Below are 17,830 nucleotides of genomic sequence, written 5' to 3' on the forward strand. Positions count from 1 at the left end.
TGAGGCAGGAGAATCGCTTGAACCCAGGAGGTGGGGGTTGCAGTGAGCCAAGATAGTGCCACTGCACTCCAGCCTGAGTGGCAGAGAAAGACTCCATCTCAAAAAAAAAAAAAAGTAATAAATTAAAACCATTTTTTCAGAGATGCAAACTAGTGTCATTGCTAACGATAAAGGAAAAGGAAATATTTCTGAAACTTAATAAATAATAATATATGATATCTTAATGAAATAAAAGCTATCCATACTTTCATTAAGAGGAAAGGTAGCCAAGACTGCCTAACACAAGGAGGCATGTGTATTTCTATTTCCCTCCTAGTGGCTGACACACTACTTTTATTAGCATTCCATAAAGAGAAGGATCACAGAGACAAAGAAGAATCAAGATTGAGCATGAGCAAAGAAAATGGAAGAACAACAGGATCTTAAACTTTTCTTTTTTAATTAATTAATTAATTAATTATTATTATTATACTTTAAGTTTTAGGGTACATGTGCACAATGTGCAGGTTAGTTACATATGTATATATGTGCCATGCTGGTGCGCTGCACCCACTAACTCGTCATCTGGCATTAGGTATATCTCCCAATGCTATCCCTCCCTCCTCCCCCCACCCCACAACAGTCCCCAGAGTGTGATGTTCCCCTTCCTGTGTCCATGTGTTCTCATTGTTCAATTCCCACCTATGAGTGAGAATATGCGGTGTTTGGTTTTTGTCCTTGTGATAGTTTACTGAGAATGATGATTTCCAATTTCATCCATATCCCTACAAAGGACATGAACTCATCATTTTTTATGGCTGCAGAGTATTCCATGGTGTATATGTGCCACATTTTCTTAATCCAGTCTATCATTGCTGGACATTTGGGTTGGTTCCAAGTCTTTGCTATTGTGAATAATGCCGCAATAAATATACGTGTGCATGTGTCTTTATAGCAGCATGATTTATAGTCCTTTGGGTATATACCCAGTCATGGGATGGCTGGGTCAAATGGTATTTCTAGTTCTAGATCCTTGAGGAATCGCCACACTGACTTCCACAATGGTTGAACTAGTTTACAGTCCCACCAACAGTGTAAAAGTTTTCCTATTTCTCCACATCCTCTCCAGCACCTGTTGTTTCCTGACTTTTTAATGACTGCCATTCTAACTGGTGTGAAATGGTATCTCATTGTGGTTTTGATTTGCATTTCTCTGATGGCCAGTGATGGTGAGCATTTTTTCATGTGTTTTTTGGCTGCATAAATGTCTTCTTTTGAGAAGTGTCTGTTCATGTCCTTTGCCCACTTTTTGATGGGGTTGTTTTTTTCTTGTAAATTTGTTTGAGTTCATTGTAGATTCTGGATATTAGCCCTTTGTCAGATGAGTAGGTTGTGAAAATTTTCTCCCATTTTGTAGGTTGCCTGTTCACTCTGATGGTAGTTTCTTTTGTTGTGCAGAAGCTCTTTAGTTTAATTAGATCCCATTTGTCAATTTTGGCTTTTGTTGCCATCACTTTTGGTGTTTTAGACATGAAGTCCCTGCCCATGCCTATGTCCTGAATGGTAATGCCTAGGTTTTCTTCTAGGGTTTTTATGGTTTTAGGTCTAACGTTTAAGTCTTTAATCCATTGAATTGATTTTTGTATAAGGTGTAAGGAAGGGATCCAGTTTCAGCTTTCTACATATGGCTAGCCAGTTTTCCCAGCACCATTTATTAAATAGGGAATCCTTTCCCCATTGCTTGTTTTTCTCAGGTTTGTCAAAGATCAGAGAGTTGTAGATATGCGGCGTTATTTCTGAGGGCTCTGTTCTGTTCCATTGATCTATATCTCTGTTTTGGTATCAGTACCATGCTGTTTTGGTTACTGTAGCCTTGTAGTATAGTTTGAAGTCAGGTAGCGTGATGCCTCCAGCTTTGTTCTTTTGGCTCAGGATTGACTTGGTGATGCGGGATCTTTTTTGGTTCCATATGAACTTTAAAGTAGTTTTTTCCAATTCTGTGAAGAAAGTCATTGGTAGCTTGATGGGGATGGCATTGAATCTGTAAATTACCTTGGGCAGTATGGCCATTTTCACGATATTGATTCTTCCTACCCATGAGCATGGAATGTTCTTCCATTTGTTTGTATCCTCTTTTATTTCATTGAGCAGTGGTTTGTAGTTCTCCTTGAAGAGGTCCTTCATATCCCTTGTAAGTTGGATTCCTAGGTATTTTATTCTCTTTGAAGCAATTGTGAATGGGAGTTCACTCATGATTTGGCTCTCTGTTTCTCTGTTCTTGGTGTATAAGAATGCTTGTGATTTTTGTACATTGATTTTGTATCCTGAGACTTTGCTGAAGTTGCTTACCAGCTTAAGGAGATTTTGGGCTGAGACAATGGGGTTTTCTAGATATACAACCATGTCGTCTGCAAACAGGGACAATTTGACTTCCTCTTTTCCTAATTGAATACCCTTTATTTCCTTCTCCTGCCTCATTGCCCTGGCCAGAACTTCCAACACTATGTTGAATAGGAGTGGTGAGAGAGGGCATCCCTGTCTTGTGCCAGTTTTCAAAGGGAATGCTCCCAGTTTTTGCCCATTCAGTATGATATTGGCTGTGGGTTTGTCATAGATAGCTCTTATTATTTTGAGATACGTCCCATCAATACCTAATTTATTGAGAGTTTTTAGCATGAAGCGTTGTTGAATTTTGTCAAAGGCCTTTTCTGCATCTTTTGAGATAATCATGTGGTTTTTGTCTTTGGTTCTGTTTATATGCTGGATTACATTTATTGATTTGCATATATTGAACCAGCCTTGCATCCCAGGGATGAAGCCCACTTGATCATGGTGGATAAGCTTTTTGATGTGCTGCTGGATTCGGTTTGCCAGTATTTTATTGAGGATTTTTGCATCAATGTTCATCAAGGATATTGGTCTAAAATTCTCTTTTTTGGTTGTGTCTCTGCCCAGCTTTGGTATCAGGATGATGCTGGCCTCATAACATGAGTTAGGGAGGATTCCCTCTTTTTCTATTGATTGGAATAGTTTCAGAAGGAATGGTACCAGTTCCTCCTTGTACCTCTGGTAGAATTCGGCTGTGAATCCATGTGGTCTTGGACTCTTTTTGGTTGGTAAGCTATTGATTATTGCCACAATTTCAGATCCTGTTATTGGTCTATTCAGAGATTCAACTTCTTCCTAGTTTAGTCTTGGGAGAGTGTATGTGTTGAGGAATTTATCCATTTCTTCTAGATTTTCTAGTTAATTTGCGTAGAGGTGTTTGTAGTGTTCTCTGATGGTAGTTTGTATTTCTGTGGGATCGGTGGTGATATCCCCTTTATCATTTTTTATTGCGTCTATTTGATTCTTCTCTCTTTTCTTCTTTATTAGTCTTGCTAGTGGTCTATCAATTTTGTCGATCCTTTCCAAAAACCAGCTCCTGGATTCGTTAATTTTTTGAAGGGTTTTTTGTGTCTCTATTTCCTTCAGTTCTGCTCTGATCTTAGTTATTTCTTGCCTTCTGCTAGCTTTTGAATGTGTTTGCTCTTGCTTTTCTAGTTCTTTTAATTGTGATGTTAGGGTGTCAATTTTGGATCTTTCCTGCTTTCTCTTGTGGGCATTCAGTGCTATAAATTTCTCTCTACACACTGCTTTGAATGTGTCCCAGAGATTCTGGTATGTTGTGTCTGTGTTCTCGTTGGTTTCAAAGAACATCTTTATTTCTGCCTTCATTTCGTTATGTACCCAGTAGTCAGTCATTCAGGAGCAGGTTGTTCAGTTTCCATGTAGTTGAGCGGTTTTGAGTGAGATTCTTAATCCTGAGTTCTAGTTTGATTGCACTGTGGTCTGAGAGATAGTTTGTTATAATTTCTGTTCTTTTACATTTCTGAGGACAGCTTTACTTCCAAGTATGTGGTCAATTTTGGAATAGGTGTGGTGTGGTGCTGAAAAAAATGTATATTCTGTTGATTTGGGGTGGAGAGTTCTGTAGATGTCTATTAGGTCCGCTTGGTGCAGAGCTGAGTTCAATTTCTGGGTATCCTTGTTGACCTTCTGTCTCGTTGATCTGTCTAATGTTGACAGGGGGGTGTTAAAGTCTCCTATTATTAACGTGTGGGAGTCTAAGTCTCTTTGTAGGTCACTCAGGACTTGCTTTATGAATCTGGGTGCTCCTGTATTGGGTGCATATATATTTAGGATAGTTCGCTCTTCTTGTTGAATTGATCCCTTACCATTAAATAATGACCTTCTTTGTCTCTTTTGATCTTTGTTGGTTTAAAGTCTGTTTTATCAGAGACTAGGATTGCAACCCCTGCCTTTTTGTGTTTTCCATTTGCTCGGTAGATCTTCCTCCATCCTTTTATTTTGAGCCTATGTGTGTCTCTGCACGTGAGATGGGTTTCCTGAATACAGCACACTGATGGGTCTTGACTCTTTATCCAATTTGCCAGTCTGTGTCTTTTAATTGGAGCATTTAGTCTATTTACATTTAAAGTTAATAGTTTTATGTGTGAATTTGATCCTGTCATTATGATGTTAGCTGGTTATTTTGCTTGTTAGTTGATGCAGTTTCTTCCTAGTCTCGATGGTCTTTACATTTTGGCATGATTTTGCAGCGGCTGGTACCGGTTGTTCCTTTCCATGTTTAGCACTTCCTTCAGGAGCTCTTTTAGGGCAGGCCTGGTGGTGACAAAATCTCTCAGCATTTGGTTGTCTGTAAAGTATTTTATTTCTCCTTCACTTATGAAGCTTAGTTTGGCTGGATATGAAATTCTGGGTTGAAAATTATTTTCTTTAAGAATGTTGAATATTGGCCCCCACTCTCTTCTGGCTTGTAGAGTTTCTGCCGAGAGATCTGCTGTTAGTCTGATGGGCTTCCCTTTGAGGGTAACGTGACCTTTCTCTCTGGCTGCCCTTAACATTTTTTCCTTCATTTCAACTTTGGTGAATCTGACAATTATGTGTCTTGGTGTTGCTCTTCTCGAGGAGTATGTGTGGCGTTCTCTGTATTTCCTGAATCTGAATGTTGGCCTGCCTTGCTAGATTGGGGAAGTTCTCCTGGATAACATCCTGCAGAGTGTTTTCGAACTTGGTTCCATTCTCCCCGTCACTTTCAGGTACACTAATCAGACATAGATTTGGTCTTTTCACATAGTCCCATATTTCTTGGAGGCTTTGCTCGTTTCTTTTTATTCTTTTTTCTCTAAACTTCCCTTCTCACTTCATTTCATCTTCCATCGCTGATACCCTTTCTTCCAGTTGATCGTGTCGGCTCCTGAGGCTTCTGCATTCCTCATGTAGTTCTCGAGCCTTGGTTTTCAGCTCCATCAGCTCCTTTAAGCACTTCTCTGTATTGGTTATTCTAGTTATACATTCATCTAAATTTTTTTCAAAGTTTTCAACTTCTTTGCCTTTGGTTTGAGTGTCCTCCCATAGCTCGGAGTAATTTGATCGTCTGAAGCCTTCTTCTCTCAGCTCGTCAAAGTTATTCTCCGTCCAGTTTTGTTCCGTTGCTGGTGAGGAACTGCGTTCCTTTGGAGGAGGAGAGGTGCTCTGCTTTTTAGAGTTTCCAGTTTTTCTGCTCTGTTTTTTCCCCATCTTTGTGGTTTTATCTACTTTTGGTCTTTGATGATGGTGATGTACAGATGGGTTTTTGGTGTGGATGTCCTTTCTGTTTGTTAGTTTTCCTTTTAACAGACAGGATCCTCAGCTGCAGGTCTGTTGGTGTACCTGGCCGTGTGAGGTGTCAGTCTGCCCCTGGGAGGGGGTGCCTCCCAGTTAGGCTGCTCGGGGGTCAGGGGTCAGGGACCCACTTGAGGAGGCAGTCTGCCCGTTCTCAGATCTCCAGCTGCGTGCTGGGAGAACCACTGCTTTCTTCAAAGCTGTCAGACTGGGACATTTAAGTCTGCAGAGGTTACTGCTGTCTTTTTGTTTGTCTGTGCCCTGCCCCCAGAGGTGGAGCCTACAGAGGTAGGCAGGCCTCCTTGAGCTGTGGTGGGCTCCAACCAGTTCGAGCTTCTGGGCTGCTTTGTTTACCTAAGCAAGCCTGGGCAATGGTGGGCGCCCCTCTCCCAGCCTCGCTGCCACCTTGCAGTTTGATCTCAGACTGCTGTGCTAGCAATCAGTGAGACTCCATGGGCATAGGACCCTCCGAGCCAGGTGCGGGATATAATCTCCTGGTGCGCCGTTTTTTAAGCCTGTCGGAAAAGCGCAGTATTCGGGTGGGAGTGACCCGATTTTCCAGGTGCCGTCTGTCACCACTTTCTTTGACTAGGAAAGGGAACTCCCTGACCCCTTGCGCTTCCCGAGTGAGGCAATGCCTCGCCCTGCTTCGGCTCGTGCACAGTGCATGCACCCACTGACCTGCGCCCACTATCTGGCACTCCCTAGTGAGATGAACCCAGCACCTCAGATGGAAATGCAGAAATCACCTGTCTTCTGCGTCACTCATGCTGGGAGCTGTAGACCGGAGCTGTTCCTATTCGGCCATCTTGGCTCCTCCCCCCTTAAACTTTTCAAGAAACTTCTTACTGAGATGATTCTAGTATTATTGTTTATTATTTTTTAAGTATTAAAAACACTAGATAATCTTATAATGAACTATACAAATGAGAAAATCAGAATGACTAGGGGATACCCATAGTATCTAATTATGTGGTCTGAAGAATAATTAAATTCTATGAAGTAAACTACTTCCTTCTGCCCTATTTAACTCCCTTAAATATGAACAGTAGAATGATATATCTTCAGGTAGAATCTTGCCAAGGGCGATAGAATTAAAAAAATTGGATAATTCAAAGGCAGAAAATATCCTTAGCATCTTTTCACGTTAGAAAAACCACACTAAAATGCTGGTGCTTGTGAATTTCAACAAGGCTGTAAAAAATAATTTGTATAAAAGTGAAATAAAGTGAACTGTAAAAAAGGTCAGACTTCATCATGTCCACTAGGCAATTCTGGGACACACTTTTGATGTGGTTACAGTGTTCGTGTGTGTTGGAAGAGTTTCAACAGAAAAACATCTGTTATGACAAATGGATTAATATTTGCTGCTTTGACATGAGGCCTTCCCAAGAAAAAGAATATCTCAACAGCATTGTCGAGATTTTTCTGCTTCACATTTCTAAGACCCTAGACACCTTTAATAGCTGTTTTAAAACTGGGTGCCAAAGATTACAATTTTTGTAGACACTCTTTAAATTCACTGAAAGTCGCTGTTGACATTTGGAAAAAAGATTAATTAGCATATGCTGAAAATTCTTTGACTAGCATTAGATTTCTGGTAACGAAAAAATCCTACATCCCTAAGTTTTTTATTCTCACCATCATTTCTGATGGTTCAGTAAAACAGATGTAGGCAGCTATATGTTTAATTCCTTAGGTCAGCATGCTTGCAATGGTTGGCACTTAGTATGTTTCCAGAGTCTTTACCATGTCTTACTATACTGAACTACTAGTGGGCCTCAGAATAAATGTTACTCTTACCAATGCAGTTCTCGCTTTTTACTTCATACCCTGGGGGACAGATGCATCTGAAGGATCCCTCCAAATTCTGACAGGTACCAGGAGAGCAAGAGCCGGGAAGGGCGACACACTCATTAGTGTCTTTAGAGAAAAAGAAGAGAAAAAACAATTTAAGCACGAGATAATTGTTGCATAGATTTATCTGTCTGCCAAATGATATTAACATGAATTCAACTCGGGTCCTCTGATCTACTGGGTCACCATGAACAAATATTATCAAAGATACTCTTCTGACATCTTGGATATTTCTTATTTGGCAAGTGGCTAATTTTCTTTATTTGTTGCCTTTGCTTACTTTTCTTAAGACATGGACAGCCTCAAGCTCTGTCCCCAATAAAAACACTGCCTATGAGACATTCCCATTGTTGATACCTTATACTAAAATTTTCCATCATAGCTTATCTTGGTCATGTGCTCTGATGATTAAATGAAATATTGATGAGTTCTTAAGTGAAAGGAGGGAGGTACATATCATCATTTTACAAAACATAACACCACGAAGAGTGCTTATTATTTAGATACTTACCTATACAGTTTTTGCCATCTGGGGTAAGTTCATAACCTTCGTTACACAGACACTTGAAAGAACCAATTTCATTAAAACAACGTCCATTTCTGCACACCTGACCAAAAAAGGAACTGCACTCATCTATGTCTGTAAGCAAACAGGAGTATGTTTTTCAGAAAGAGCTCTTAACATGTATATTGTTTCACAAGACGCTACTTAAAAACATACTTATTGGCATGCATTTATAAGAAATCCCATATTACAATTCCTCATCAACAGAGAAAAATGGCACATATCATAAGGATCATATAATTAATAGGATCCCATAGAGTCCTACTATTTTTCAACCATAAAGATACATTTTTTTCATTTTTGATATTAATATAACTCATGAATTTAGAACCAGATAAAAATCAAGGTTTAAGGTGAAGCTTTCCATTCTTTCTAACTGAAAAATATTTATTTTCCCACAGGCAGGAGGATATGTGGGATTTAATCTGACTGCCTAATTTGCATATACTTTACCTGGAGCTAAGCTGAGCATATTCAGAGAACAAATAAATGAGCTTATTTATTACAGGAAAATCAATGATATTAAAAACACTGGAATTGCTGATATCAAACATAATTGAAAGAAAAAAGACATTAAGTATTAAGTTTTCATTTAAGTTTTAGTTCTCCCTGACTGTACAAAGGCTCTAAGAAACTAGTCAAGAAGGCAGCAGTTGAATAAAATGTCCAATTAGCTCTACTTTTTTTCACAATTGTGGAATTTTGAAAAATAAAGAAAACAGAGAGGAACTTATGTTGGGTTAAATGAGGATGTCGGGATGAGCTCTGATGTAGTCCCACAATGGTAGAAAACCTAAGTTCTTTCACATACCTTGCAGGGCCATGCGAATTACAACACATTATGCTGTAAATTAACCCGTGCAGTTCCTGGCATGCAGTAAACAAGGAATAAACATTTGCTGTCATTTCTCTTATTCTCTCCTCCAACTACTTCAGGACCCTCTCCCACTCACTATGTCTCCATTCCACATTTGTGTGTTGCTGTGGGCCAAAGACTAAAGTCCTGTACGGCGCATAGGAGATATTTCTGAGGGCTTATCTAGAAACCTAGTCACCATTCATTATTTTTGTGGGGAAAGGCATTCTGGCTTCAAAAGCTGATGGAAAATGAAATGTCATGACAGGTGTAAGTAGGAGGCTACTGGTACTTGAATGTAAATAATCCAGAATGGATTTAAATGAAATACTTGTAATAACATTGAGACAATGAAGGGTCTATTTTTGATCTCATTAAGGGAATACAAATACCCTAAACCATAAATCAGTCCCAATATGTTTACTGTGATCTGAATGACCTTTTTTTCCTGAAATGATTGGCTGATTGACAAAAGGATTCAAGAGTATATTGTCTTGTGACAATTTAGGCCAATACTATGGTTTCAGTTAACTAGAAACCAGTCAATGAAATTATATATCTTTTGGCACATATTTGCAATTTTAGTAATATAATTTTTTTTGTTCTTTAGTTTTGTTTTTTATTTCAGCACATTGTGTGGAAATGAAATAGAAGCAATAAAGGACTGAATGAAGTACTTACCCAGGCAATCATTATTATGAGTGAGTTCAAACCCTGGGTAGCACAGACAGTTATAGGATCCAACGGTGTTTTTACAAGTTCCATTTCCACACGGATGCCGCTCGCACTCATCAACATCTATAAAGAAATATAGGCTCAAAAAATTCAATTTTTAACTAGAAAAAAATGGGCTATTAACCGTTTTATATGTTTAACTTATGGAATTACTTAGATTTTCCTCATTCAATACTAGAAACTCATATCTACTTGAGGAAAATGAGTAAGAGATACGGAAAAATCAAAATTACAAGAATCAAAATTGTAAAATTCTAAGAAAATAATACAGTTCAGCAGGTACTGACTGTACTCAGACAATACTCAGACATAGCCTAAGAGAGCATCCCCCTAGTAGAGATGTATTAATGAGCAGGTCTGCTTAATAATCGTAAATAAAACTGATCTTCTAAAATACTGAAACAATTTCTTTCATAATAAAAGGCATTATAAACACTTACCCAGAAATTTAAATCCCTTAATTTGAGCAGAAAAACAAAGACCAACTTTAGTTTACTTAATTGTATGAAGTAATGAAATCCAAATTGAGGTTTATTAGAATTCACTATTAGCCTTCAAAAAAACTGAATTAAGAAAATATTTAGAAAGGTCATTCATCATATGAGACAGCAGACTCCCCAACTATGAATTCCAGGCTGCTGAAACTCTACCACACCAAAAAAAAGGGTGGGGGCTGGTATTGTTCTTTAGGAAGGAAGCTCTGTATAAGGGAGGTCTTACTGAAGAATCTGACTAGCTTTTATCATGGAAGAACTGTTATGAGTGGACAGATTTTCCCCATATGAAATTCTGAATCATAAATCTCATATTTTTTTTTTGGTAAATCATACTCTCTCTGGGAGTACAGCAAGAAGAAGCATGTATAAGCAAGCATTCTTAGGGAGTTCATGCAAATAAGACCAGATCCTGTATATTCCTTTGTATAAACATCACCTAGAGAATTTTCCCTGCCATTATGGGAGAAGTCCAAAGGGAGGGCTTTAGGAGGCAATGGATGAACCTGGAGACATACTCCAGGTATTCCCTGTTGTATGGATGTGTCATGAAGGAAACCAGTCCTGCAGTACTGAAATCTGATTTTAATATTCACATAGATAATATCTTGAATATCAAGAGTAGCTGAACAGCCCTAGCCTTTTCTACACTGAGAAAATGCTAATTACAAGTAGCCAAGTTTTAAATTTAATTTTCCCCTTTCAAGTGCAAAGCACAGAAAGAAAACTCTTCAGCAGAGGCAGAGCCAACTGCTGACATCAGACTTAAGGGGTTATACTCAGTCCCAGCTTCATGGCATCCAGCCCATCTGTCTTTGAAAACCTATTAATCATCAGCTCAGCAAGTACTCACTAAGCACTATTATCACTTGACTACCCATTACATTAGCTACTGGGAATTTTTAAAGAGTTTGGCTATATTTGCTCCTAAAGCTATTTTTAAGGGATAAAACACAAAATATGTACATAAATCCCACTATTCAACAATTTGTTTTAAAAAAGTATGTGCATATGTGTATAAATTTATTAAGTTTAATGCTGTCACTCTTACTACTCTCTTGCATTCCAAAATGGTGTCTTGAGTAGAAACATGAAGGTAAAGGGCAGCGGGTGCTATGGTAAGTTCCACACAAGCCCAAGTGGCTCAGAGGGTTTTTTCTTGTCAAGCCATGTGAACATCTTCTCGAGAAAAAGTTGTGAATCACTGAACTGAAGAACATATCGCAGTATGTCCCTGCTTGCAAATTTTATATATTGCAGTATGTCCCTGCTTGCAAATTTTATATTGAATCAAGACTTAAACAGTTTGACCTAGTTAATTTTTTGCAAGATTGTTTCTGACAGAGACATAGTAGTTACTCATGGCACCTGATGGAACTGTGATCTGTTCTGGAGTCCCAGCCCCACTTCACTCCCTGGAGCCACATGCCCTTCTTACCCATGCACATGGTCTGGTCCTGAGAAGCCTTAAAGCCATTGTGGCAGATGCACTGGTAACTTCCTTGCAGATCAACACACAAGCCATGACTGCAAACGTTAGGAATTTCTAAACATTCATTGCGATCTAAAACAAACAAAAAAAATAAAACAAATGTTACATGTATCTGATTTTTATTAAGATTTCCTCATTTTTCACAGTTGTGTTTCTCTAACCTGCTATTAATTATTATAGACAGGCTGAAAATGAACCATAACAACAGCTGAATCAAAATGAGCAGGTCTTTAAAGTATCCAACCCTCTTTTTTTAATAATGCAAATTTTTTTATGTTTATTGGTATCTGAATGATATTATTTTATTTTAGGTCCAATCCTGGGGAAATCCATTGAAGAGACCTATTTTCTTAACAAAATAATCTAAAAGATATGGTGAAATAGGTTCACTATAAATGAACAGGTTAAGTGAGAAAATCTTTCCCAAATTATTCTTGAAGTATTTTTTGATAGGAAATCTAAGGAATCTTGTGCTCAGTGCCAAAGAATGAGTCAGCCTCTTTCTTACCTACACAGGCCCCATTGGGTGAAAGTTTGAAACCTGCGGCACATTCACAGCGGTAACTACCAGGACTATTGATGCAGTCTGCATTCCGCTGGCAGAGATTATCACCATTGCTGCACTCATCTATATCTGAAAGAGCAACAATTCCATTTTAAAGAGTCCTTTTTAGTATTGTATTAGCATTACATTCACGTCACACTTTGATGATCAACTCTTGAAAAATTGTAGAAGAAATAGTAAAAATCAGAAACCATCTAAATGCTATATATGTATACCAAATTATACTGGATAAAGGACATACTTTACTCAGATTACCTTCACAAACCAACAGCAGGTCATTGTAGCTGAATCCTGTAGGGCATTCACAGCGGAAACTGCCAATCTGGTTAATGCACACACCATTTGCACAAATGCCTGGAATCTCTTTACATTCATCAATGTCTGAAATGGAACAGATTTGGTCAAATATATGTTGTTCTGCTTAATATACTTACCATGTAACTTTGAATAATGCTACATGTACCCTGGGATGAGTACAAATATTCAGTGTCACAAAAATCTATTATATACTAGTATAGATAATTTTTTTGGTTTATAAAAACATATATACCAGAAAATAGAAACAGTGATGGAAAAAATCTAAGTAGCTGATAAAATATACCAAGTAATTTCAGAGTCAATATAGCAAATGAACTTTCTAGGCAATCAAACCCCTTCTTCACGTTACCCTAACTGCTGCTATTCATTTGTTTAAAAAGCTATGTTTTCATCATTGTATGTATTTTATTTTATCATATATTCATAATGGAGACTTAAAATTACATTGCTTAGGCCAGGTGTGGTGGCTCACGCCTGTAATCCCAGCACTTTGGGAGGCTGAGGAGGGTGGATCACCTGAGGTCAGGAGTTCTAGACCAGCCTGACCAACATGGTGAAACTTCCATCTCTACTAAAAATACAAAAAATTAGCTGGGTGTGGTGGTGGGTGCCTGTAATCCCAGCTACTCAGGAGGCTGAGGCAGGAGAATCACTTGAACCTAGGAGACAGAGGTTACAGTGAGCTGAGATCGCGCCATTGCACTCCAGCCTGGGCAACAAGAGCAAAACTCCATCTCAAAAAAAAAAAAATTATATTGCTTATCAAATCTTTGAGGAAGGAAACTAGAGTGAGCAACACAATGTACATTTAGAAGGAATTAATTAATATGAAAAATAAGTCTGCACATTCATATTTAGACCAGTAAAAAGGGATACTGCAAAAATACACCAAAAATTTAAAAATGTACTTAAGAAAATAGCAACTAAAGGTTAAAATAAGGTAGATTATTTAGAGTCATGTAATACAATGTGCATGAGAAGGACAACTGAAGCTTTAGCTTGGTGGATGTGACAAATATCGAGAGAGTCACATAACTACCATAACCCAATCACCAGACTATGCTGATGGAGTATCATTATTAATACCTGGTTAGAGTCTGTAAGCCTGTTATTTCTCTCTTATCTAACTATATTAGATTGGATCCCAGATTATTATATTTTGTGGTACTCTTGAATTTTAAAAACATAGAATAGATTTTTACAGAATGCTACACATATGTATTAAAACAAACATAATCTGGAAAAACTCACCAACAGCTTTTCCTGTGTGAATGTCAAAGGTGAATCCAGGAATATTTCCACATATGGTTTTAAAGTCAGCTTTAAAATATAAACAAAGCAATGCACTCTTAAATTTCTCAAATTCCTTCAAAATAACATTTTGTATTACTTTCACAAACAAATATATTTTACATTATTCACAACCAGACATTTTGATTTCAATTATATTTATTTGATAGCAATACCAGCTTCTGCTAGGAGTGGATCTAGGCATTCTTCACCATTATTATCATTGTTATTTCTATTACTCTCATTAACTTTTTACTGCTCTGATATCAGAAGGCAAGTAAATCATTATAAGTTTCAAAATGTCTATTTAGACATTTAAATACTTTTTCTTTTGATATGCAGAGCTTTAAAAAACATCCAATAGATAAAGATTAAAAAAAAAGAAAAGTACAAATTGAAAAAGGAATTACAGATTGCACAAAGGTATAGACATGCAAAAATAATGTTGTAGAGGGGAAATAGGTAAACAATGTATAATGAATGAGATGCGAATTTTGTCTTTTTTTTTTTTACTGTGTCTATTGGTTGGAATGTGAAATCTGAGTCATCAAAAACAATGCATTATGAAATAAAATAGGGACTATAAGAGGTATTCTTACACATAATTAACCAAATCAATGGAAATTTAAAAGAATTCTAATTTGCAAGATGAAAAATGCTTTTGATGCTCACTGCTATACAAGTGAGTAAAACTCCTGAAAACAGTATTACATAAAACTTAAACTGCATACTATATTCCAAGTGCTATCAGGTCAGGGATATTGTATATTTCATCCACCAATATATACCGAGTATTGAGAACAGATAGAAAGACCACAGATGCTCAATTTAATGGTTTCTAATTGTCTGGAAATGTGCAAATTATAATTTATATGTATAATCCCCCTAATTGTCATTGCACCCATATGAATTAGTCACTGTAATTATTTATTATTCCTATTTTATACATGAGAAATTAGTTTCAGAAAGGATAAATACTCTGCAGGAGGTTCCACAATAAGTATCTTAAGAGTTTTGATTTAAATACAGACACATCTCTCAACTCCAAGCCTTTCGCTTCTTCTCACAAAGAAAGTGCCATTTTAATTCCCCAAATCAATGATCTTAAATTTGTAAATATGGAGTTTTAAAGTTGAGAATTGTAGGAATGTTTCTATTTAATTTTATGGAACATAATAATGGCAAGATAAGGCTAAGAAAATCCATTTGACCAGTGAATTGGAGCCTCTGAAAAAGGCCTATGTGTTGCTTTTCATCATTTCTCTCCTTAATTTCATCAATACATTAAATGGAACATTTAAATACATATACCCTAAGTAATATTTGGTAACAAATGCATAATCACTGTTTCTTATTTGGCCTACTGGTTCTACTCTTAGTATCTATAGTCATTAAAAGTTGCCATTCTCCAGGTCATAAAAGAGAGCCTGATGGACAGCAATTTTAAGACAAGCATTTTTGCTCTTATCTCTATTATCTTTCATTTTTTCTTTCAAAAGAAACTGTCTTGTGAAAAAAACATGACCAAGTGAAGACAAGCTCTATTTTTTGCCTAAAAATTTCACTGATGTCTGAGGAAGAAGATGTAAAAGGCACATTTTGACAACGGGTTGCTTTTATGTAAAATTCACTCATAAAAAACACTTTTTGCATATTTTCCACGGCTGAACTAAAAAAAAAATCCTTATTGAATTTAGTTTTTCTCCAAATATTATACCTTCCATGTCTAGCACAATGACATACAGTAGTTACTCAAGAAATATTTGTTTGATGAATAAATCAATAATTGACAAGCATAGTTTAAGATAATGAGTTTAAATGGACTAATGCTATAAACTCTAACTCTTCAGCAATGGATCTTATTTTCAGGATTCACAAGCCTATCCAACATAATGTCTCAGAAGTTAGTGTTTGAATCCCAAAGAGGATCACTTGGGAAATAGAACCATATGATGCTCTTGGGAATTTTTGGAACTGAGCATCTCTAGTTTTAGCATGCAGTGACTTTGACTATACTGTTAGATATATGCGTGTATCACTGACGTGGCAGTCAGCAGGTGCACGAGCCATGTGCTTACCTGTTCCTGGAGTTGGGCATGGTTCACAAGGTTTGTTCCAGGCTTTGCCCACATTATATGTGCAGCAGCACATTCTTTTTGTCACATTGAAAGGCAACTCATTCTCACAAGTGGTTCCATTATAGCTTCGGTAGCAAAAGCTTTTTCTCATGTCTACATAAAGAAAAACAAAGAAGCTAGCCATTTGTATCCACGAGTAGTTTATAATGAAGCCCACACGCTGTAGACATCAAGCTTTCCTGATGAACACAACTCGGAAACCCTTTTTAGTCATTTGAAGCTATCTTAAAATAACTCTTTAAACATAAATCATTTTTAGATTATCATCTCTCCTTTATCCTTAGATAAAGGATTTCACTTATAATTTTCTTGGGAGACAATGTTAATACATATTTGTTTTTCTCTCAAAATCATTTATTTAATTAAAAAATAAAGCATTAAAATTTAAATGTTCTTTTATTTGTATATTAATGTTCACACTATATGAATGGAGATGAAAAATTTAAGAATATATAACATTTGAGGAAATTTTCTACATTAGACTCATGCTTTTAAAAATTTAAATGTATACCCAAAGGTCAAAAACTTGATACTAAGCCAGCAGCTTGCAAAACTCTGAAATATCTCAATTCACGAAAACTGAACTTCCAAACTTCCAAACAATAATTCTGAGACATAAGTGCTTTATGTGTGAAGTCGACAGCTGTGCTCTAATTAATCTCAGAGTTCTTTACCTACCCATGCAGTTGTGGCCTCCATTGACCTGCATGTACTCAGGTGGGCAAATGCAGGTGTAATTTCCCAGGGTGTTATAGCAGGTCCCAGGCCCACACACACCAGGATGTGCAAAACACTCATCAATATCTAGAGTAGGCAAGAATATCTATTAATTAATAAATCTATTTTTTCAATGAATTTATATTACTTAGATGACTGAACAAAGCATAGGTGATTCTCTACATCCCCATTTATGCAAAACTTAGAAATAAAGAAAATATCCCAAATATGCATTTATATAACACAGATACATCTTTCTTCAAAAGAAAAAAAAATCCCCATATTAAAAAATATAAAGCATCAAAAGAAATTATTCTAAAGTGGCAAAAAATAATTTCCTTGGCATATATATATATATATATATATATATATATATATATATATATGCAATTCACATTCTTCAATTGGAATTTCTTTAAAGCCTGCTTTTGTCCTATGTCACTTAGGCTAAGTTTTAATGCCAACTTTAAAGTGAATGCAGGTTGGGAAAGCCTTTGTCTTTGTAGCTTCTTTCAAATTAGTAACTATTCAGAGATTCTTAAAGCAGTTCAGCTGCTGGTTGTTCTCCTCATTACATCCTATTTCTTCCAGATACATTTATCAAACATGTTCCAAAAGAAAAGTTATAATGGAAATAATTACACTACATGTTTAATGTTCAGTTAGAAGCATTCATTCATTTCACAATTAAAATATTGAGATTCTACTGTAAGCTAGAACTTATGGCTGTAATGATGAGTAAGATGTGGACCTTGTCTCCAGAAGCCCCCAGTTTAGTGGTGAGACAGTCCCCTAAAAGAATTGAAATACCATGTGATAAAGTGGGGGGATGGAAGCAAGAATGGCAGCTGCATAACCTTTGAACTTCTTCATACCATATAGTACAACATTTAAAAATTACTGATCAATATTAAGTTAATGGTCACATTTTAGCTTACCAATTTTTCCTATGTAAAATGTAATTCTTATCAATATTTTCACTAATAACTTACTTAATATTTTAGGTTTTCACACTACCCCATTTTCCCAATTTATATTTAATCAACCCTCCTAGAAAAATACAGTGAATTATGGCAACGAGCCGTAAATTAATTTGTCTATCATCATACAACTTAGCTACATCGATTAAAAAAAAAAAAAAAGCTATGAACCAATCT

General features: G+C 36.7%; 1 protein-coding gene across 1 annotated transcript in view; it reads right to left on the bottom strand.

The window, feature by feature from the left end:
- Positions 1-17,830, bottom strand: part of FBN2 (fibrillin 2) — a 279,981-nt gene that overhangs the window by 35,392 nt on the left and 226,759 nt on the right. The window contains exons 40-48 of the mRNA XM_016953727.4: positions 16,635-16,760; positions 15,897-16,049; positions 13,780-13,848; positions 12,466-12,591; positions 12,154-12,279; positions 11,592-11,717; positions 9,606-9,722; positions 8,015-8,143; positions 7,450-7,569 (exon numbers count right to left, since the gene is read on the bottom strand). Of these exons, the coding sequence (XP_016809216.3) occupies positions 7,450-7,569; positions 8,015-8,143; positions 9,606-9,722; positions 11,592-11,717; positions 12,154-12,279; positions 12,466-12,591; positions 13,780-13,848; positions 15,897-16,049; positions 16,635-16,760 (1,092 nt within the window). The remainder of the gene's footprint in view (positions 1-7,449; positions 7,570-8,014; positions 8,144-9,605; positions 9,723-11,591; positions 11,718-12,153; positions 12,280-12,465; positions 12,592-13,779; positions 13,849-15,896; positions 16,050-16,634; positions 16,761-17,830) is intronic.

Source organism: Pan troglodytes, chromosome 4 (genome assembly GCF_028858775.2).
Source record: "Pan troglodytes isolate AG18354 chromosome 4, NHGRI_mPanTro3-v2.0_pri, whole genome shotgun sequence".
NCBI classification, from domain to species: domain Eukaryota; kingdom Metazoa; phylum Chordata; class Mammalia; order Primates; family Hominidae; genus Pan; species Pan troglodytes.